General features: G+C 37.9%; 1 protein-coding gene across 2 annotated transcripts in view; it reads right to left on the bottom strand.

The window, feature by feature from the left end:
* Positions 1-22,726, bottom strand: part of CUNH7orf50 (chromosome unknown C7orf50 homolog) — a 340,684-nt gene that overhangs the window by 310,913 nt on the left and 7,045 nt on the right. The window contains exon 2 of one of the 2 annotated variants that reach the window (XM_069084839.1): positions 17,380-17,515. In XM_069084839.1, the coding sequence (XP_068940940.1) occupies positions 17,380-17,515 (136 nt within the window). The remainder of the gene's footprint in view (positions 1-17,379; positions 17,516-22,726) is intronic. The other variant, XM_069084840.1, reaches the window with a different exon arrangement.

Below are 22,726 nucleotides of genomic sequence, written 5' to 3'. Positions count from 1 at the left end.
ACAATTCAAATATCATGGAACCACAGTGAGGATGGCACAGGATCTGGCAGCCTCTACACTGGAAGATCAGAAGAATTGGAATACAATTTTCTGCAAAGCAAAAGAGCCTGGGTTACAACCAAGAATCATCTACCCAGCGAAACTGAACATATTCTTCTAGGCAAGGAGATAGTCATTCAACAATATAACAGATTTCCAAACCATCCTGATGAAAAATCCAGAGCTCAATGGAAAATTCAACCTCCAATTATGGATGCAAGAGAAAGGTAAAAAAGGAAAATACACACACACACACACACACACACCCTGTTATTTAATAAGAGCAAACTGTTTATAGACAAGTAGAGGTATGGATATAAATTACACAAAATGATGATAAAAAACATCTTATTAAGGTCTACAAAGGGACTGCAATGGAAGAAGAGGAAAGAATGAAGCAGAAAAGGGTAAATTATGCCACACAAAGAGGCATAAAAACAATATAATAGAAAGAAAGAAGGGAGGGAGAAGAGCATTATAAGAGATTTTCTCTTATTGGTTCTGGTGCAAGGAGGGAATAACACAACCAGTTAAGCATAGGATATTGAGAAGAGACACAAAATGTATCATAATAGATGGAAAGAGGGAAGGGAGAGGAGCATTGCATGAGATCTGTGACTGTGAATCTTGGTTCAAAGAAGAAATAACATACTACATTAAGTATAAAAATCTATCCTATCCTATAGTCAGTAGGAGGGGAAAAGGGCTTAGAAGGGGGAGGGGTAGTTAGAAAGGAGGGAAAAAGTAAGGGGGAAGGGGAGGAAAAGGGAGGGGAGCTGATAAGAAGGGAATACTGAGGGAGGCAGCAGTCAAAAGGAAAACTCTTAAGGAGGGGAAGGCAGAAGGAGAGAAAAATATAAGCATAAACATGGGAGGGAATAGGATGGAGGGAAAAAGACAAATAATAATCATGACTGTGAACATGAATGGGATGGACTCTCCCATAAAACAGAGGCAGATAGCAGAATGGATTAAGAACCTTAATCCTACAATATGCTGTTTACAAGAAACACATCTGAAGCAGAGGGATACACACAGGGTAAAGGTAAAAGGCCGGAGTAAAATATATCATGCCTCAGCTAAAGTAAAAAAAGCAGGGGTAGCAATCTTATCTCAGATAAAGCAAAAGCAAAAATTGCTCTAATAAAACAGATAAGAAAGGAAACTATATCCTGCTAAAAGGCACCATGGAGAATGAAGCAATATGATTACTTAACATATATGCACCAAGTGGTATAGCATCCAAATTCCTACAGGAGAAGGTAAGGGAATTAGAGGAAAAAAAAGATAGAAAAACTATACTACTGGGGGACTTTAACCTCCCCCTCTCTGAACTTGATATATCCAACTTTAAAATAAGCAAGAAAGAAGTTAAGGAGGTGAATAGAATTTTAGAGAGGGTAGGTATGATACATCTCTGGAGAAAACTGAATGGGGATAAAAAGGAATATACCTTCTTCTCAGTGGTACATGGCACATACACAAAAATCGACCATGTACTAGGACATAAAAACCTCACAATTCAGTGCAGAGAGGCAGAAATATTAAATGCATAATTCTCAGATCATGATGCAATAAAAATCATATGCAATAAAGGGCCATGGAAAGACAGACTAAAAACTAATTGGAAACTAAACAATTTAATCCTAAAGAATGAGTGGGTCAAACAAGAAATCATAGAAACAATCAGTAACTTCATTCAAGAGAATGACAATAATGAGACAACATACCAAAATTTGTGGGATGAAGCAAAGGCAGTTCTTAGGGGAAGTTTTATATCCCTGAGTGCATACATGAATAAATTAGAGAAAAGGGAGATCAATGAATTGGGCATGCATTTGAAAAAGCTAAAAAAAGAACAAATTGAAAATCCGAAATTATATACTAAATTAGAAATAATGAAAACCAAAGGATAGATTAATAAAATTTAAATTAAGAAAACTATTGAATTAATAAATAAAACTAAGAGCTGATTTTATGAAAAAACCAATAAAATTGATAGACCTTTAGCTAATATGATAAAAAAGGAAGAAAACCATATCATAAGTATTAAAAATGAAAAGGGTGAATCTACCTCCAATGAAGAAGAAATTAAAACTATAATTAGGAATCATTTTGCAAAATTATATGCACATAAATTTGACAATCTTAGTGAAATGGATGAATATCTACAAAAATATAAGTTGCCTAGATTAACTGAAGAGGAAGTAAATTACTTAAATAACCCCATCTCAGAAAAAGAAATTGAACAAGCCATCAGTGAACTCCCTAGGAAAAAATCTGCAGGCCCAGACAGATTTACTAGTGAATTCTATCAAACATTTAAAGAATAATTGATTCCACTATTTTACAAACTATCTGGGAAAATTAGTGAAGAAAGAGTCCTACCAAATTCTTTTTATGACAGAAACATGGTACTGATACCTAAATTAAGAAGAGATAAAATTGAAAAAGAAAATTATAGACGAATTTCCCTCATGAATATAGATGCAAAAATTTTAAATAAAATATTAGCAAAAAGACTACAGCAACTTATCATAAGAATAATAAACTTTGATCAGGTAGGATTTATTTCAGGAATGCAAGGATAGTTTAATATTAGGAAAACCAACAGTATAATTGATCATATCAACAATAAAGCTAGCAGAAAACACATGATCATCTCAATAGATGCAGAAAAGACTTTTGACAAAGTACAACATCCATTCTGATTAAAAATACTAGAAAGTATAGGAATAAATGGAGCCTTCCTTAAAATAACAAGTAGCATCTATTTAAAGCCATCAGCAAGCATTATATGTAATGGGGATAAGCTAGAAGCACTTGCAACAAGATCAGGGGTGAAACAAGGGTGTCTGCTATCACCTGTCTTAGTCAATCTGGTACTAGAAATGTTAGCAGTAGCAATTAGAGAAGAAAAATAAATCAAAGGAATCAAATTAGGCAAAGAAGAGACCAAGTTATCCCTCTTTACGGATGATATGATGATATACTTAGAGAATCCTAAAGAATTAAGAAAAAAACTACTTGAAACAATAAATAAATTTGGCAAAGTTCCAGGATATAAAATAAACCCACATAAATCCTCAGCATTCCTGTATATTTCTAATGAAATCCAACAGCAAGAGATAGAAAGAGAAATCTCATTTAAAGTTACTACAGACATTATAAAATATTTGGGAATCTACCTGCCAAAACAAACTCAGGACCTATATGAATACAACTACAAGCCACTTTTCAAACAAATAAAGTCAGATCTAACTAATTGGAAAAACATCTATTGATCATGGCTGGGTCAAGCTAATATAATAAAAATGACAATTTTACCTAAATTAAATTACATATTTAGTGCCATACCAATCAAATTACCAAAAATTACTTTACGGAAATAAAAAAAAATAGTAACAAAATTCATTTGGAAGAACAAAAGGCCCAGAATATCAAGGGAATTAATGAAAAGAAATGCTACGGAAGTTGGCCTAGCTATACCAGATTTTAATCTTTATTATAAAGGAGCAGTCATTAAAACTACTTGGTACTGGCTGAGGAATAGAGCAGTGGATCAATGGAACAGACTGGGTACACAAGACTCAGCAGTCAATGACAATAATAATCTACTCTTTGATAAACCCAAAAACCCCAGTTTTGGGGATAAGAATTCACTATTTGACAAAAACTTCTGGGAAAACTGGAATATAGTATGGCAGAAACTGGGCATAGACCATAATCTAACACTGTATACCAAAATTAAGTCTAAATGGGTGCATGAGCTAGGTATAAAGAATGATACTGTAAGTAATCTGGGAAAGCAAGGAATAGTTTACCTGTCAGATTTATGGGGAGGGGAAGACTTCATGACCAAACAAGAAATAGAGAGATTATAAAAAGCAAAATGGATAACTTTGATTACATGATATTGAAAAGATTCTGTACAAACAAAGCCAATGTAATCAAGATTAAGAGGGAAGTGGGAAAGAATTTTTATAACCAATGTAGAGGCCTCATTTCTAAAATATATAGAGAACTGAGTCAAATCTATTAGAATACAGGTCACTCCCCAATTGATAAATGGTTAAAGGATATGAACAGGCAGTTCTCAGAGGAAGAAATTAAAGATATCTATAAGCATATGAAAAAATGCTTTAAATCACTATTGATTAGAGAAATGCAAATCAAAACAACTCTGAGGTACCACATCTCATCTGTCAGATTGGCTAAGATGACAAAACAGGAAAATGATAAATGCTGGAGAGGATGTGGAAAAATTGGAACACTAATACATTGCTGGTGGAGTTGTGAACTGATCCAACTATTTTGGAGAGCAATCTGGAACTATGCCCAAAGGGCTATAAGTAACTTCATATCCTTTGACCCAGCAATACCATCTCTAGGGTTGTATCCCAAAGAGATCATAGAAGCGGAAGGAAGACCCATATGTACAAAAATATTTATAGTAGCTCTTTTTGTGGTGGCAAAGAATTGGAAATTAAGGGGATGCCCATCAATTGGGGAATGGCTAAACAAGTTATGGCATATGAATGTAATGGAATCCTATTGCGCCATAAGAAACGAAGAGCAGATGGACTTCATCTTATACCTGGAGAGGCTTATACGAACTGATGCTGAGTGAGAAAAGCAGAACCAGGAGAAATTTGTACACAATTACAGACACAACGTATGTGTGATGACCAACTTTGATAGACCAGACTCTTCTCAGAAATGCAGGGCTACAAGTAAACTCCAAAAGATTCATGATGGAGAAAGATGTCTACATTCAGAGAAAGAAGTGGAAAGAACAGAGTTTGAATGCAGATTGAAGCAAATTACCTGCTCTCTTTCTTTTTCTTGTTTGGTTGGGTTTCCTCTTTCCCATTGTTCATTCCATTCGATACAATCCTTCTTTATAACCTGACTAATATCTAATGTGAAGGTATCTGCAGATCCTATACCTGATTGTATGCTTTTATGGGGGGGGGAGGGGAAGGAGGGGAAGAAAATTTGAAACTCAAAGAAATGGAGAACTGAATCTTGTAAACTCAAAGTAAATGAACAAATAAATAAAGACAAAAAAAAATAAAATAGCATAGGCTTGCCTTTAGGAGTTTAGGAGATTTCTAGAGGAGTTCATACCTATACCAAAGAGCAATCTAGATTTGTGTCTACTTGTTGTGATTTAGGTTTCGTCTCCTAGGTATAAAGTGTGGCTCTAGAGCTAAAAGGGATTTCAAGGGCCATTCAATTCAACCCCCTCATCTTTTAGATAAGGAAAATGAGGCCTAAAGAGATTGACTGACTTGCCCAAAATCAAACAGGCAATAACTGTCAGAGACAGGATTCAAACCGAGGTCGTTTGACTCCAGAACTAGTAATATTTTCACTATACCATGCTGTCTCTTCCTTCATTATCACTCTGTCCTTTGTCCATTTGTTTTGCTCTTGATGTGTCTACATTACCCAACCTCCTTTGAAACTAGCATAAACCAAATAAAAACCTATTTGTTAGAACTAAGTATAAAATAATACTCAAGAGAAACTGAGTAAGGATCTAAGGCTCTCTATTATATGTTTGGATTTTGTAACCTCTGCTTTGAGTATCTGGAAGCCTTTTTTGTTTTCTGGTTCTCAGCTGTGCTCAGGATAGTGCAGAGCTGAGGGTACCAGACAAGTGACCTCCAGATAAATGAGGTGCTACTGTATTTATTTAAGTTCTATTCAAAATACACGAAAAATCTTTAACTTCTTTTTTCCAAAGCAATAATTATTTCCCTCTGATATTGATATCAGATCTGACAAGAATGCTTTATACTTCTTAATGCTTTTTAAACAGAAACATTAATAAAGATAAACTGAGAGACAGTTCAGCATTTAAATAGCTATAAAGTGGAAGGCAAAGCAATGGAGGGGAAAAAAGCAGCAGTAAGAAAAATAATTCAAGTTTCCAAGGAGCTGCTATAAATACCAGCAAACAATCACCCTTAATGATTTAATTACAAAAAAATCCACTCTCAGTGGTACTTGAGATGTAACATACCATTTGCATGAAATGTTTTGGCTTTGAACAAACTCTTGAGACCATAAAATTCAGGGACTCGTTTAAAATCATCAATAATAAATTAAGAAGTATAGTCTTAGTATCCTGGTAATTCATCTCTGATTTTCAAGATTACCACCACCTCCTCCCCTCCAACATACCTCCTACTTCCCCACCCCTCCCTACCCCCCCAGCAGAAGGGTGGAAAAAAACAACACAACCCACAACCCAAAAAACCAATATAACATACTTCTAAGTTAAAGAGCTTCATTTTTTTCCCACAGATAGTAACAAATTCATGATTTCAAGAATCCAGGTAGGTCAAGATTACCCTTTTCCTACTTCTTATTAGTAACTTTTGAAAACACAGGCATTGGAGATAGACAGTGCACTTGTGATTTCACTAATAGAGAAAACTCTTAGATAAGCAAACTCCTTCTACCAATATAGGGCTTGCACCTTCTCTGCAACTAATAAAAGAGTTATCTAGAATACTGACAGATTAAGTGACTTCCCAATTTCACACAACCAATTTGTGTCAAAGGCAGTGTGAGAACCCAGGTCACCCTGGCTTGGAAACTGTTTCTCTATCCATGATACCACATTTTGTGCATGTGTGCGTGTGTGCATACATGTATGTATATATGTATATATATATATATATAAATATATTTGTGAAGTAGATAAAAAACCACAGTCCAAGTAGAATACTTACCAATAACAATTATCTGCTATTTTTTGGAAAGTCAAAGTAGTAGAAAAAATATCACTTGTCAGTAAGCACTCCAGACTATCACATGGGACAAGTCTGGTCAACAAATTTAAGTTTTTCTTACTATCAACAGTTTCGGTTTGCAAAGCAGATGCCAAAAAAGAGCTGGGCATATTCCTTATATGGTGCTCAATAAAACTAACATTACAGACATAGCTAAGCCACCCACTGGCTCAAACAATTCTCAGGCCTGTTATGTTAAGTGGCGTTCCAGGCAAATGTCTTTTAAGGTCTCTGATCTCTACTCTTGTGTCCAATGCAGTAACTAGTGTAAGCAACAGAGTTCTAAGGGCAGCAAAGAGCCTTCTCCTCTCCCTCCCAGCCCATTGCTAATATTTCTTGTGTCAAAGTTGCTCTCTATTGCCACAGTGCTCCGAGTCTTCTCCCAATCTCCTGTAGATACTCAATAAGCTTTAAAAATATCAGTCACATTTCAACATGGGATTCCTGTTCACACAACTCAGTGTGTCAGTCAGAAACAAGGATACCAAGGTCTACTTAAGTTTGGAAAAGGAAAGAGGAAGAAAAAGGTAAATGAAATAAATGATCCCAGGTCCTTTTATTTTTTTTTTTAATTTGAATCTCAAAGGTTTTATTTATGAGAAAAATTTTACATTTTATGTAATCAAAATTGTACATTTTATCTTTTGTGATCTTCTTCTATCTTTTGTTTGGTCCTGAACTCTTCTGTTATCCCTAGATTCGAAATTTCTTCATTGCTCTTAACTTTTATTTTTAATATACTTTTTTATTTTTAGCTTTCAATATTCATTTCCAGAAGATTTTGAATTACAACTTTTTCTCCCCATCTTTCCCCTGCCCCCACCCCAAAATAGCAGGCCTACTGAATACCCCTTCCCCCAATCTGTTCTCTCTTTATCCTCCCCCATCACCCCCCTAACTTTCTAGTAGGGCAAGATGGATTTCTATACTCCAGTGCCTACATATCTTATTTTCCATTTGCATGTAAAAAAACAAAAAATTTTTTTAAACATTTGTTTTTAAAACTTTGAGTTCCAGATTTTTTCCCTTCTTCCCTCCTGAACCATCCCCACTGGGAAGATAAGCAATTCAATATAGGTTGTACATGTGTAGTTACCCAAAACATTTCCCCAGTAGTTATACTGTAAAAGACTGACTATATTTCTCTTCATCCTATCCTGACCACCACTTATTCTATTTTATTCTTTGACTCTATCCCTTTTCAAAAATGTTTGCTTCTAACTACCCTCTCCACCAATCTGCCCTCTCTTCTATCATCCCCCCTCTTATCCCCTGCCCCCTTATTTTTGTGTAGGGTAAGATACTCAATTAAGTGTGTATGTTATTCCCTCCTTAAGTCAAATTCAATGAGAGTCAGGTTGTCCCATTCCCTTTCACCTTCCTGCTCTTCCCCTCCATTGTAACAGTTTTCTCTTGCCTCTTTTATATGAGATAATTTATCCTAATCTATCTCTCCCTTTCTCCTTCTCCCAATAAATTCCTCTCTCACCTCTTAATTTTATTTTTTAAATAGCATCCCTTAATATTCAACTGGTCCTGTGCCCTGCCTATGTATATGTGAATATACATATGCCTACACTCACATATATATTTATATACACATACAACCTCCTATACATACATACATACATATATATTCCCTTCAACTATCCTCATACTGAGAAAAGTCTTATGAGTTAAAATGATCATTTTTCCTTGTAGGAATATATAGGAATTCCTTGTAGGAATATAAATAGTTCAACTTTAATAAGTTCCTTATGATTTCTTTTTCCTGTTTACCTTCTCTTGCTTCTTATATTTGAAAGTCAAATTTTCTGTACAGCTCTGGTTTTTTTCATCAGGAATGCTTGAAAATCCTCTATTTCACTGAATGACCATATTTTCCCCTGTAGCATTATACTCAGTTTTTCTGGGTAGGTGATTATTCTTGGTTTTAGTCCTAGCTCCTTTGACCTCCAGAATATCATATTCCCTTAATGTAGAAGCTACTAGGTCTTGTGTTATCCTGATTGTGTTTCCACAATACTCAAATTGTTCTTCCTAACTGCTTGCAGTATTTTCTCCTTGACCTGGGAACTCTGGAATTTGGCTATAATATTCCTAGGAGTTTTCTTTTTGGGATCTTTTTCAAGAGGTGATTGGTGAATTGTTTCAATTTCTATTTTGCCCTCTGGTTCTAGAATATCAGGGAAATTTTGCTTTATAATTTCTTGAAAGATGGTGTCTAGGCTCTTTTTTTGATCATTGTTTTCAGGTAGTCCAATAATTTTTAAATTATCTCTCCTGGATCTATTTTCCAGGCCAGTGATTTTTCCAATGAGATATTTTACATTGTCTTCTATTTTTTCATTTGTTTGGATCTGTTTTATAGTATCTTGATTTCTCACCAAGATATTAGCTTCCAATTGCTCCAATCCAATTTTGAAGGAGTTATTCTCTTCAGTGAGTTTTTGAAATTCTTTTTCCATATGGCAAATTCAGCTTTTTAAGGCATTCTTCTCCTCATTGGCTTTTTGGGCCTCTTTTGCCATTTGAGTTAGTCTATTTTATAAGGTATTATTTTCTTCAGTGTATTTTTGGGTCTCCTTTAACAGGCTATTGACTCACTTTTCATGATTTTCTTGCATCATTCTCATTTCTCTTCCCAATTTTTCCTCCATTTCTCTTACTTGATTTTCAAAATCCTTCTTGAGCTCCTCCAAGGCCTGTAACCAATTCATTTTTTCTTGGAGGCTTTCTGATGCAGGAGTTCTGACTTTGCTGTCTTCCTCCTGCTCCATGCCTTGATCCTTTTTGTCACCCAAAAAGGATTCTATGGTCTGTTTGTGCTTCCTCTGCTTGCTCATAATGCCAGCCAATTACCTGACTTTTTAGCTCTTTGCCATGATAGAACTCTGCTTCCAGAATGGAAAGAGCTTTGTCCCAAATCGCTGGGGTTTTCACAGCTGCCGGAGCTATTAGGAGGGTGACCTCTCTACAGCCCCCAGAAGTTCTGTCATACTGGCCACATACCCCAGGACCACCACCCAAGCCCACGATCCAGATCCAAGCAGGTTAAAGCAAGAGCGATTACCTTCTGAATGGTCACACTATATGGTCTACAATAAGAATATACTCAGAAAATACTTTGCTATGACCAAGTTAGATTCATATCAAAGATGCAAGATCCATTTGTCTTTAGGTTAAAAAAATTAGCAAAATCATATTATTTTTCAAAGATGCAAAAAAAGTTTTAACAAAATAGAAGACAATTCATGTTAAAAAACAAAATTAGCATAGGCAGGTAAGTGCCCCTCTTTAATATGATCAAAAGCATATATCTAAAACTAAGAGTTAGTGTTTTTTGCCAAGGAGAAACACTAGAAGTTTTCTCGGTAAAAACAGGGGTAAAGTAAGGATCCCCTGCCTCACCACTATTCATTGGCATAGTTCCAATGTTTATTAAAGAGAACAAAATGAAAACAGAACAAAGTTAATGGTATAAACATCAAAGAAGGGTAAAAATTATCCTTATTTCCACATGATATGATAGTGTTCTTAGAAAACTCTGGAGAATCTGCAAGGAAATCAATTAAAACAATAACTTAGATAAAGTGTAGATTACAAAGTACACAAAAATCATCAGCATTTCAATACCATATTAATAAAGACCAGGAAGAAACAATAAGAGAAATTCTACTTAAATAACTACAAAGTTCATAAAATATCACCAAGTTAACTTACAAAGACACATGCAAGATTTATATAAATAAAACAACAAAACACTATGAAATAAATAATAAAAAAATAAATTTATTATTTAAAAATAAGTAACAAAAAAAAAAGAAAAAGAAATAATGATAGAGATATTTACTGTTTGTGATTGGGCCAGGTCAATATAAAATGACCATACTATATTAATTTAATCAGCTAACAAATAGCATTTAGTAAGCACTCATTATGTACCAGATACTGTGCTAAGTGTAAAAATTTATAAATTTAATGCAATGCCATCATATTACCATCTAGCCAAAACAATAACAACATCCATTTGGAGGAACAAAGGATCTAAAATCTCAAGAGAAATAATGAAAACATGTACAAAGAAACGGGAGATAACATTCAGACCTCAAATTATATTACAAAGCGGGTGTCACCAAAACAATTTGGCGATAATTAAACAGTGGAATAGACAAGATAAACAAGAAATAGAAACTTTGTAAAACTTGCCCAGTATTTATTCAATCTGTAAGAAACAAATTAGTAAGTGATAAACTCCCTTTTGAGAAGAGCTGCTAGGAAGCCTTTCTCTCCTCATATTCTTGGTAAAATAATGAGTAAATTTGGATGGAGGGGAGGGGATTCTTACTTTGATCAGCCTCTAACCAAAATTTAGCATTTCTTTCAATTATTCGAAAACATATTTTAAAAAAAATTATGTCCCATATGGTTAATCAGACTGCCAAAAAGACCCGTAACACAAAAAAAGGTTAAGAACACCTGGACCAGAGAAAAGACAGGAAATATAATCTAGTGTATGAGGAAATGTTAAGAGGTCCAGTATAACTGGACTGCAGAGAGGGTGAACAGCAATAAGATGTAATAAGATCGGCAGGGCCATGTTTTAAGGGGCTTTAAAAGCCAAAGAGAGGTAATAAGGAGCCACTGCTGTTTCCTGAGTAGAGAAGTAACATAGTCAGATTTGTGCATAAGGAAAATCACTTTGGCAGCTGCATGGAGGATGAATTGGAATAGGAAAGAATTGAAGTAATGGGACTAAGAAGTAGGTTACTGTAGACCATAGATGATGAAGCCCTGATCTAGAGTGTGTAAATGGAGAATGTGAGATATTGTGGTGGTAGAATTATCTGGCAACTTTTTGGATATTTGGGGTGAGAGTGAGGAAAAGAAGATGACAAAGTTTAGAACTTAGGTGACTATAAAAATGGAGGTGACCTCAACAGAAACAAGGAACTTCAGAAGAAAATGGGGTTTAGGTTGAATAATGAGTTCTGTTTTAGACCAGTTAAGTTTAAGATGCCTACTGGCCATTTAGCTGGAAATTTCCAAATGGCAGGTCTTAATGCAGGACCAGAGCTCAGGAAGGACATAAGGGCTAGAGATATAGATTTGGGAATCAGCTACACAGATACAGGATAATTAAACTGGACCTGATAAGGTCACTGAGAGTGTTCAGAGAGAAGGAAGGAGCCTTGTAGAACACCAACTATCAGGGAGCATAACATGGAAGACAGGCCAGTGAAGGAGACTGAGAAGGAGTAATGAGATTGGTGGGAGGCTAACCCAGAGGGGACAGTGTCACAAATCCCTGGAGAGATTGTCTAGGAGGCAAGGGTGGTTCACAGTATTAAATACTTCAGAAAAGTCAAGAAAAATAAAGACCTAGGAAATATCATCAGATTTGACAAATAAAAGATCACTTACAAGTTTGGACACAGTTTCACTTGAATGATAAGACTAGAAGTTGGACTTCAAGGAATTGAGAAACAACTCAGAGGAAAGAAGGTGGAGGTAGTAACTGCAGTCTGTCCTTAGATGGAGTCACTATGTCTGGTGGTTTTGCTTATTACTTTTCTAAGAGAATGTATTCAGTATTGGAGGGAGGGGCAGGAAAAGAGATGAGGGGGTTCCAGAAATGATCTAAGAATAGTAATAGCTATTACTTCCACAGTGCTTTAAAGTTTGGAAAGCACTTTACATATGATATCTCACTCAGTCATCACAGCAACCCTGAGAAGCATTTGCTATTACTATCCCCATTTTACAAATAAGGAAATCAAGGCTGAGGTAGGTTAAGTGAATTGCCCATGTACAAAACATGTACAAAGCTAGTTAGAGGCTAAGGTAAGATTTGAACTCAAATCCTCCTACAAAATACAAAAGATATTAATAAAACCTTTTAAAAATAAGATACCTTTGAGTTAAAGCAAATGGCAAGGGTCTTCTAACCTTAGTCTTGCTAGTCTGCTAAATAACAAAAAACAAAACCTTTTATTCCTCCAAGAAATGAAAATGTGTTGTTTTCAGCCTATAAAGAGGGCAGGTTTAATGTCTCAAGGGAATAAAGCTCCAAGATTCCTAATGTTCCCCAAGAGAGACCAAATCTGTCAGAATACAGAGGAAAAAACTGGTCTTACATTCTAAAGAAGACTGTGTCCTCCTGAAAAAGATCCCAAAAAGAAAACTCCTAGGAATATTATAGCCAGGTTCCGGAATTCCCAGATTAAGGAGAGAATATTACAAGCAGTCAGGAAGAAACAATTTGAATATTGTGGAAACACAATCAGGATAACACAGGATCTGGCAGGATCTACACTGAGTGATCGAAGGGCTTGGAAGATGATATTCCAGAGGTCCAAGGAGCTGGGATTGAAACCAAGAGTCACCTACCCAGCAAAACTGAGTATCATGTTTCAGGGGAAAATATGGTCATTCGGTGGAATAGAGGACTCTCAAGCATTCTTGTTGAAAAAACCAGAGTTGAATAGAAAATTTGACATTCAGATACAAGAAGCAAGAGAAGCATGAGAAGGTAAACAGGGAAAAGAAATCATAAGGAACTCATCAAAGTTGAACTATTAACATTCCTACATGGGAAAACAATAATTGTAACTTATGAAACCTTTCTCAGTAGTTGAAGAGAATAGAAATATATATATATATGTCTATATATGAGGGTATATGGGCATATGAATACATATGTATATATATGTTTATAGGTATACATAGATAGAGGGCACAGGACCAATTTAACAGGAAGGGATGATATTTAAAAGGTGAAATTAAGAGGTGAGAGAAGAAGACTGTGAAATAACTGACCCAGAAGCTTGAAGATATAGTTCAGACATGCCAGGCTATCTGGAAATCACTGTTTTGAAAATCTCTTCTTATCTTGGGGATGTCTCATGAAAGTACTGTCTTCTGACATTCTTTCTTTCCATCCCATTACCACCACCACCGCCACCACCAATCACCAGCCCCTGTGCTTTTAGACTGTACTTAATACAATGATAACTGAACAGAGAATTGATAAGTGAACTGGGGGATGTGAGAAAGGAAGACTGATGAGGTTTCATAAGGAGAAACTCATAAGGATTGAGGAATCATATAGAAAGCTGTGCAGAATAAAAAGGTAGAAGCAAATAGTCGCTGAATTAAAAAAATTACAAAACCACAGGCCAAAAGGAAACGAAGGTGACATTCCCAAAGTGTGAACTGTAACTCTATCAAAGTGTCCAGAGAGAATGGAAGAGAAATGTCCATCTTGATTCACTTAAACAATCCTGGACCAAACATTTTGAGCTATATTCTGTGGGAAGCAATTCTGTATGAGTGCCCAGGGAATGGACTGGATGACCTGATGAGTCTTCTTCATGATTAAATTTCTGGGAAGGCAGTACAATGACCAATGGGAAGGGACAGTATCTTCTGTCATCCACTGTGGGTTTAGAAGGTTCTTCAAGAAAGCATTGGGGGATCAGTAAATAACAGAACTGAGTTCACAAAGAGCTGAGTTCACTGCAGTAATTTTCCACATCATTCCTATCTGGTGGACAGGGAATACTGTTTTCCAGACCTCTTAAATCTGATCCCCTTCATAAATACTTGAGCTTACTTTATGATTTTTTTTTCTTAAACAACAATTTTAATGGAGAAATCTGCTTTTTTTAACAACTTCCCCAGAGAACCAGAAATGATAATGAGAACTGATCTCCCTCCTAAATAAGACCCAATTCCACTTCCTAAGGCAGAATCTTCACCTCCATTTTGCTTAAGGATGGTTTTCAGTCCTTTAAAAAAAAAACTAACTAAAAACAGAAAACTTTAAGACCACAGGCCCTCCTCCCGGGTCATATCACCTTACCCAAATTAAAATCAACAAGAAAATTCATCCAAGAACTGGCATATTGGCCCTGAGGGAAAGAGTACCTTAATGGAAACAGAATGGAGTATCAGTTCTGATTGAAAGTAGTTGCTGACACCTTCTGGTCAGTGGGCATCTCCACAGGCTGCAGGAAACAAACTTTCTTCTTCCTTCTTCATGAGATAGAGATTAATCCAAATGCTGTCCCTCATGGTCTCCATGTGAATATGCTAAATAAAACCATATCCTCACTGCACCTATGTTCCTGGTTCTATTTCCCCAGATCATCTTTAAAGGTTATGTCTCCTTTGATATAGGATAGTAGCTACAACCATATTCTTAGACTGAGGCAGGTTGATACCAAATGTGCTATAACTATTGTCACCCCCTTCTCCATCCCTTAAAAAAAATTACTACCAAGTAAGTGGATGTAAGAGTGACGGTGACTAGCTTGGGCAGAAGTAACCATAAAATAAACATGGGTTGAAAATATGATGGTTTTCACTAAGCAAGAATTATTTGGCAGGATACCTAAATGTCAAGCCTGCCAGCAAGGGTAAGGGAAAGAGACTAATGATGAAAAGACAGACCTTTCCTCTTAAACGAAAGGCAAAAATTTCATGGAGGAATGCATGAGGTAGCAAAGGGTCATAGAATTACAGCTTTAGAGCTATAAGGAACCTGAGAGATTGATGACTTAACCTAACTCTTGAATTTTATAGCTTAAATGACTACAGTGTACAAAGTTACACAGGTAACATGGCAGAACCATTCAAACCTAGGTTCTCTGACACCTATGAAGAAAACTGTTTTAAAGAACCCAGATCACATTTCAACATGAACAGCATAACTAGCTTCAACGAATGGTAACTGGGAATAGCATGAGATGCTATGCACATCCTAATAGAGGTAACTGACTCAAGAGTACAAATTAATGTATCTTACTTTTTTTTTTTGCTTTTTGGAGGGCAGTTGGGGTTAAGTGACTTGCCCAAGGTCACACGACTAGTTTTTTTGTGTTAAATGTCTGAGGCTGGATTGGAACTCAGGTCCTCCAGACTCCAGAGCTGGTGCTCTATCCACTGTACCACCTAGCTGCCCCATGTATCTTATTTTCAATTTGGGGGGTGGGAAGGGGAGGGAAGTGGGAAAGAGATTGTGGATCTAAAAAGAAAAAGTGAGGTATTAAGTACACACGATTTAAAAGGGAAGCCATTTCTGCTTTTTAATCACTGGATTTCTCAGATACAAATGCAGTGTAATTAAATAAAAATAAGGGGGTAGTCAGGTGGTAAGTGAATAGAGCACCAGCCCTGGAGTCAAGAGGATCTGAGTTCAAATCCAGCCTCAGACACTTAACACAAAAACTAGCTGTGTGACCTTGAGCAAGTCACTTAACACCAATTGCCCTCCAAAAAGAAAAAAATAAAGTAAATAAATGAAAAGAGGTAGAGAGAGGAACCAGAGCAGAAAATTTTCCTAGAAGGAATCCAGTACAAAAAAAGAAACTTAATTCCTGGGCTTCAGGTGGCTCCAGAGTGAACAGTTTCAACTTGCTACCAGGAGCAGAAGAGGAAACAAACTAGAAATGAAACCCAGAACAATAGGCCAAATTAAGAGACTCGGTTTTTGCAAGTTATGACTAGCTCATAGTGTCAAAGAGCATAGAGCTAAAAGGGAAGTGTGAAGAGGTCCCAGAGCAGATTAAGTGGAATTGGGAAATGTTTACCAAAATAAATAAAAATGCAATATACACAGATAATGAGAATTTCTGGTTTTACACGTCAATAAACTCCCCCACTCCACCTCCGGGGATTCGTGTCTATTTTAGTTGGTCACCAGGGACCCAGTGCAATCTCCTCATTTTACAGGGGAATGAGGTCCTGGGAGGGGAGGCAACTTCTCCAAGGTCTCACAACTACTTAATGATAGAATAAGCACTAGATTCTCGGTTTCCCCACTCCTATTCCAATGCGCTTTCTGTTGCATCCCTTTGACTCCAATTTGGTCATCATTTGAACTCGGGGATTTACATATGCTGAGAATAAATTCCTTCTCCATTCAAACCAGTTAAGAAAATATTTGTTGTGATAGATATTGGGGAAGGTGAGTACTAAAGAAGAAACTACATGATTTCTAAAGTCCCTTCCAGCCCTAAATCCAATACTGTGATCCCAAGAGCACTAATTTTGGAGTAAAAAAGAAAAAAATCAACTCTCTCTACTCCCTTGGTGGTAGTAACTGCAAATCATGTGCTTGTGAAGAGTTGGAGGGCCTCCTAGGAAGCAGCTCTGAACGCATCTTGTCACAACAATCCCCACTGTGCATGCAAACCTTAGCCACAAAAATCCTTCTGTGATCACAAAACTCACTGTCTCCTCCCTGCTCTGGTCATGGTCATAGACATGTTACAGCAGCAGGACAGGCAATAAGTTTCCACAGGCTGAAGAAGTCTCTATCAGTGTTGTGAGTTATAAGTGTTTGCTATAAGTCTGACTTTCCTTTCCTTTGGCTCTGACCGAACTGAGTTTTGTGCCAGTCCCCAAGTATGTACAAAAAGTTTTAAGAGACCAGAGAATAAAACCAACCAGATCTGGTGCAGAACCAGGAAAGGTAAAGAGCAGGACAAACCAAGCTGCACGCACAACGTGCACTGTCTTCCACTCCTACCTTGGCACTCACCTTCTTCTTCTTCTTCTTCAGGGGCTTCTCCTGTGCCAGGGGCTCCTCTCCTGTCACCAGCTTCTTTAATTTCCTTTTCTTTTTCTCTGACACTTCAGATCGTTTCTTCTTTTGCTCTGCCATCCTGCAACAGGAAAAAAAATGCATCAATCTACATTTAAAAAAACAAGTTCTCAGACCATGTATTTTAGAGAAGTAGAAAAAAACCACTATGGCTTCTCTGGTTCCCTCCAAAACTCAGCTCAAATCCCACCCTGTGGGATGTTTCAAGGGTCCCTTCCTGCTGAGGCCTCCCTCTTGGCTTACCTTCCATTCACACTGTCCGTATATCATTTATATATATTTGTAGGCACGTTCTATCCCCCATTGGACTGTGAGCTCCTTGAGGGCAGGGACTGATTTTTTACCTTTTTTTGTATCCCTTCCATGTAGCATAATTCCGCCACTGACTAAAACTATTGCAAATATCCAGGTGAGAGGAGATAAGTGCCTGAACTAGGGGGTCAACTGCCCAAGATGTACTGGAGGTAGAATAGACAAAACTTGGCAAGTAATCGAATATGTGCCTTCAAGAAAAGTGAAAAGTCAAGGATGGCTTTAATGCAGGGAACAGTAAGGGGGTGAAGGATGGTGGTGGAAGAAAGACACTATCCTCAATAGCAGAAAAGAAGTTTGGAAGAAAGGTGGGTTTGGAGGGAAAATATGAGTTGTGTTGGATATATTAAGTTTGAAATCCCAAGGTCTGTAAGTGATGTAGGCCTAGAGTTCAGGAGGTAGATAGACACATGTACATACAAATATCCATATATACATACATACATACATGCACATTTTTCAGTGATCTACATAGGGATGACAATTGGGAGCAGATTAGATCACTGAGAATGTAGAGAAAAAGAATCCAGAATGGAGCCTGGGGTGTGAGGGGCTGATACAGATGATGACAGAGGAAGAATACACAGATCGATAGAAGGGAAGCCAAGAAAGACTAGTGTCAAGAAAAGGCAGAAAAGAGGCTATCTAAGAGAAGAGGATTATCAACAACGCTGAATGCTGCCGAGGTGTCAACAGAAGAGGTGCTTGAGACTGTCAATTCTGGAGAAAGCCAGGTTTTCGGCTTGGGCTTTTTTCTTCCTTTTTTTTTCTGAGTTAATAGTTTATTTTTTTTAAGTAAATTTTATATTTATTTTTAATTTACATCATTCATTTCCACAAGATTTTGAGTTACAAATTTTCTCCCGGTCTTTCAACTACCCACCACCCCTAAACAGAAATCCCACTGTACCTTGCCCAATCTGCTCTCTTCTATATCCTCCCCCCTCCCCCCTCCAACTTTCCAGTAGGGCAAGATGGATCTCTATACCCCAGTGCCTGTACATCTTATTTCCCAGTTGCATGTAAAAAGAAATAATCATGATTTTCTTAAACATTTGATTTTAAAATTTTGAATTCCAGATTCTTTCCCTTCCTCCCTCATTACCCACCCTTACTGGAAAGACAGGCAATTCAATGTAGGTTGTACATGTATAGCTAGGCAAAACATTTCCATAGTGGATATGTTGTGAAAGACTGACTATATTTACCTCCATTCTATCCCGCCCCCCACTTCTTCTATTCTCTTTGAACCTGTCCCTTTTCAGAAGTGTGTGCTTCTAACTCCCCCTCCCCCTTGCAACTGGCCCTCCCCTCCATCATCCCCCCTCTCACCCTCTTCCCCCCTACTTTCCTGTAGGGTGAGATACCCTATTTAGTGTGTATGTCATTCCCTCCCCGAGCCAAATTCAATGAGAGTAAGGTTGACATTCCCTTTTGCCTTCCTGTTCTTCCCCTCCATTGTAACAGTTTTCCCTTGCCTCTTCTATGAGATAATTTACCCCATTCTGTCTCTCCCCATCTCCTATCATTATATTCCTCTCTCACCTCTCAATTTCACCTTTTAAGTATCACCCCTTCCTATTCAACTGGTCCTGTGCCTTCTGTCTATATATACTTGTACACATATATACACACACTCACATATGTATTCACATGCCCATATACCCTCCCATATAAACATATATATGTATGTATGTGTGTGTATATATATATATATATATATATATATACACACACACATTTATATTCCCTTCAACTATTCTTATACTAAGAAAAGTTTCAGAAGTTACAATTATTGTTTTTCCGTGTAGGAATGTAAATAGTTAAACTTTGATAAGTTCCTTGTGATTTCTTTTCCCTGTTTACCTTCTCATGCTTCTCCTGCTTCTTGTATCTGAATGTCAAATTTTCTATTCAACTCTTGTTTTTTCATCAAGAATGCTTGAAAGTTCTCTATTTCATTGAATGACCATATTTTCCCCTGAAACATGATACTCAGTTTTGCTGGGTAGGTGAATCTTGGTTTTAATCCCAGCTCCTTTGACCTCTGGAATATCATATTCCAAGCCCTTGGATCCCTCAGTGTAGAAGCTGCCAGATCTTGTGTTATCCTGATTGTGTTTCCACAATATTCAAATTGTTTCTTCTTGGCTGCTTGTAATATTTTCTCCTTGATCTGGTAAATCTGGAACCTGACTATAATATTCCTAGGAGTTTTCTTTTTGGGATATTTTTCAAGAGGTGATGAGAGGTTTCTTTCAACCTCTACTTTGCCCTCTGGTTCTAAAACATCAGGGCAATTTTCCTTGAGAATTTCTTGAAGGATGATTTCTAGGTTCTTTTTTTTTATCATGGCTTTCAGGTAGTCCAATAATTTTTAAGTCATCTCTCCTGGATCTCTTTTCCAGGTCAGTGATTTTTCCAATGAATATTTCACATTGCCTTCTATTTTTTCATTCTTTTGGATCTGTTTAATAGTATCTTGATTTCTCATAAAGTCACTAGCTTCCAATTGCTCCAGTCTAATTCTGAAGGAATGATTCTCTTCAGTGAGGTTTTGAGATTCTTTTTCCATCTGGCAAATTTGGCTTTTTAAGGCATTCTTCTCCCCATTGCCTTTTTGAGCCTCTTTTGCCATTTGAGTTAGTCTATTTTTTAAGGTGTTATTTTCTCCAGTCAGGTTGTTGACTCTCTTTTCATGATTTTCTTGCATCATTCTCATTTCTCTTCCCAACTTTTCCTCCACTTGTCTTATTTGGTTTTCAAAATCCTTCTTAAGCTCCTCTACGGCCTGTAAGCAATTCATATTTTTCTTGGAAGCTTTTGGTGTAGGAGTTCTGACTTCATTGTCTTCCTCCTGTGCCATGCTTTGATCTTTTTTGTCCCCAAAAAAGGAGTCCAAAGTCAGATTGTTGTGCTTGCTTTGCTTCTTTTGCTTGCTCATGTTGCCACTCAATTACTTGACTTTTGAGCTTTTTGCCACAGTAGAACTCTGCTTCCAGAGAGGAGAGCTTTGTCCCAAATTGCTGGGGTTTTCTCAACTGCTGGAGCTATTAGTTGGGTGCTCTCTCTGAAGTTTCTACTGGCTCTGGCACCTTGTCCTGCATGCCAGGACCTCCACCCTAGACAGTAATCCAGATCCAAGCAGGTTAAAGCAAGAGCAATTATCCTCTGCATGGTTGCTTGGTCCCCCTACACTCTGCAGGCCAGGAGCTCTGAAGCAGCCATGCTGCTGCGGCCGCCACTTCTCAGCCACTTCTCCCTCTGGGGGCAGAGGCCAGACCGCATTCCTGGACCCACTGTTCCCAAAGTCCACTGACCTCTCACTTTGTCTTTGGCATTTATGAGTTGATAAATCTGTAAACCTGCACAGGTGCTGGTGATCCACTCTCCAGAAATCTGCTCCAGGGTTGGGGCCGCTCTGCGGGGCTGGGCTCTGCTCTCAGCTTGCCATGATGGACCCTTTCTGTCTGCCTGCTGGGCTGCCTTCAATGGGACGTTTCTCTCTCACTTTGTGGGTTCTGTAGCTCTAAAGTTTGTTTAGAGTCATTTTTAATAGGTATTGGAGGTGGTTATGGGGGGAGCGCAGGGAGTTTTCCTGCTTCTGTGCCGCCATCTTGGTTCCACCCCACCTATTTTCTTCTTTTTTTGACTTAAGTCAGAAGTCATACTAATCAGAGAACGGGATAAGATGCTGTTGTGGGGGAGTCATTTTGAAGGTGTACAGAGGAGATGCAATTAGGGAGGAGGAAGAGGAAGACCTCGATGTAATGAGGGCCCAGGTGAGATGCAATAACAAAAATGGGTAGGGAGCCCAGTCACATGACTTCCTCTGGACAGCACACAAGGAAAACCAAAGAAGAAAGACCACAGAGCAGAGTATGGCAAGGCGTGAGTGGTAACAGACAAGGGGACAAGGGATTCAGAAGGAGAGGGCAGCATAACATTGAAATGGTTAATGGGGGAAAGACTGGGAAGGGAGGAAAGAAAAGGTGGAGCTGGGATGGATAGGTGGAAGAGTCCTGAGGGGTAAATGGACTAGAGGCCAAGGTGGATGCCAAAATAGAGAGAGAAAAGAACATCAAACGAAACAGAACTAAGCTCAGAAGGGATCACAAGACGAGGAGGGCAGTGGTGTACGCCACCATAAGTGTGGTTTTTCACACGCGCGCACACACACACACACAGAGTCACACAGACATACACACATACTCGACCAGCTAGGTGGCTCCATAGTGCTTAGACTGCTGAATGGACTGGGAATCAGGAAGACTCATCTTCCCAAGTTCAAATATGACTTCAAATCTGGCCTCAGAGACTTAGCTGTGTGACCCTGGACAAGTCACTTAATGTTTGTTTGCTTTAATCCACTAGAGAAGGAAATGGTAAACCATTCCAGTATCCTTGCCAAGAAAAACCCAAGGGCAGTACTGGCATACTACGGTCCATGGGGTCACAAATAGTTGGACATGACTGAACAACATACATCCACACACATATGTGTATGTAACGGTCAAAGATACATATATAATCCTCATTTTCTGGACTTCTTTATATATATATATATAAATTTTTTTTAAGCAATTGGGGTTAAGTAACTTGCCCAAGGGTACTACTGTGTTTCCCCGATAATAAGACCTATCCCAAAAATAAGCCCTCCCCTTACTGTGTAAGATTCCCTCTAAAATAAGCCCTCCCCCGAAAATAAGCCCTATTGATATTGCTACTGTAGTGAAGGTGATCCCCTACGCTACATGCTACATTACGGTGCCCTCTGTATGCACCGTCTCCCCCCCTCCCGTGAAACGCACGCCGCGCTCTGAGCTGCATCCAATCAGACCTGCTGCAGTGAGCGCATCATCCTGTTCTTCCCCAGTGATTTGCTTGCTGGCGCCATTGAGAGCAGTGCCGCAGAGGAGAGCTGAGGCAGGACAACATAAGCCCCCCCCTGAAAATAAGC

Source organism: Petaurus breviceps, unplaced genomic scaffold (assembly GCF_028583685.1).
Source record: "Petaurus breviceps papuanus isolate PSGF00001 unplaced genomic scaffold, PetGlider_PUasm1.0 175, whole genome shotgun sequence".
NCBI lineage: Eukaryota > Metazoa > Chordata > Mammalia > Diprotodontia > Petauridae > Petaurus > Petaurus breviceps.
Note: the sequence above shows the minus strand (reverse complement) of the source record. Positions and strands in the feature narration are given on the sequence as shown.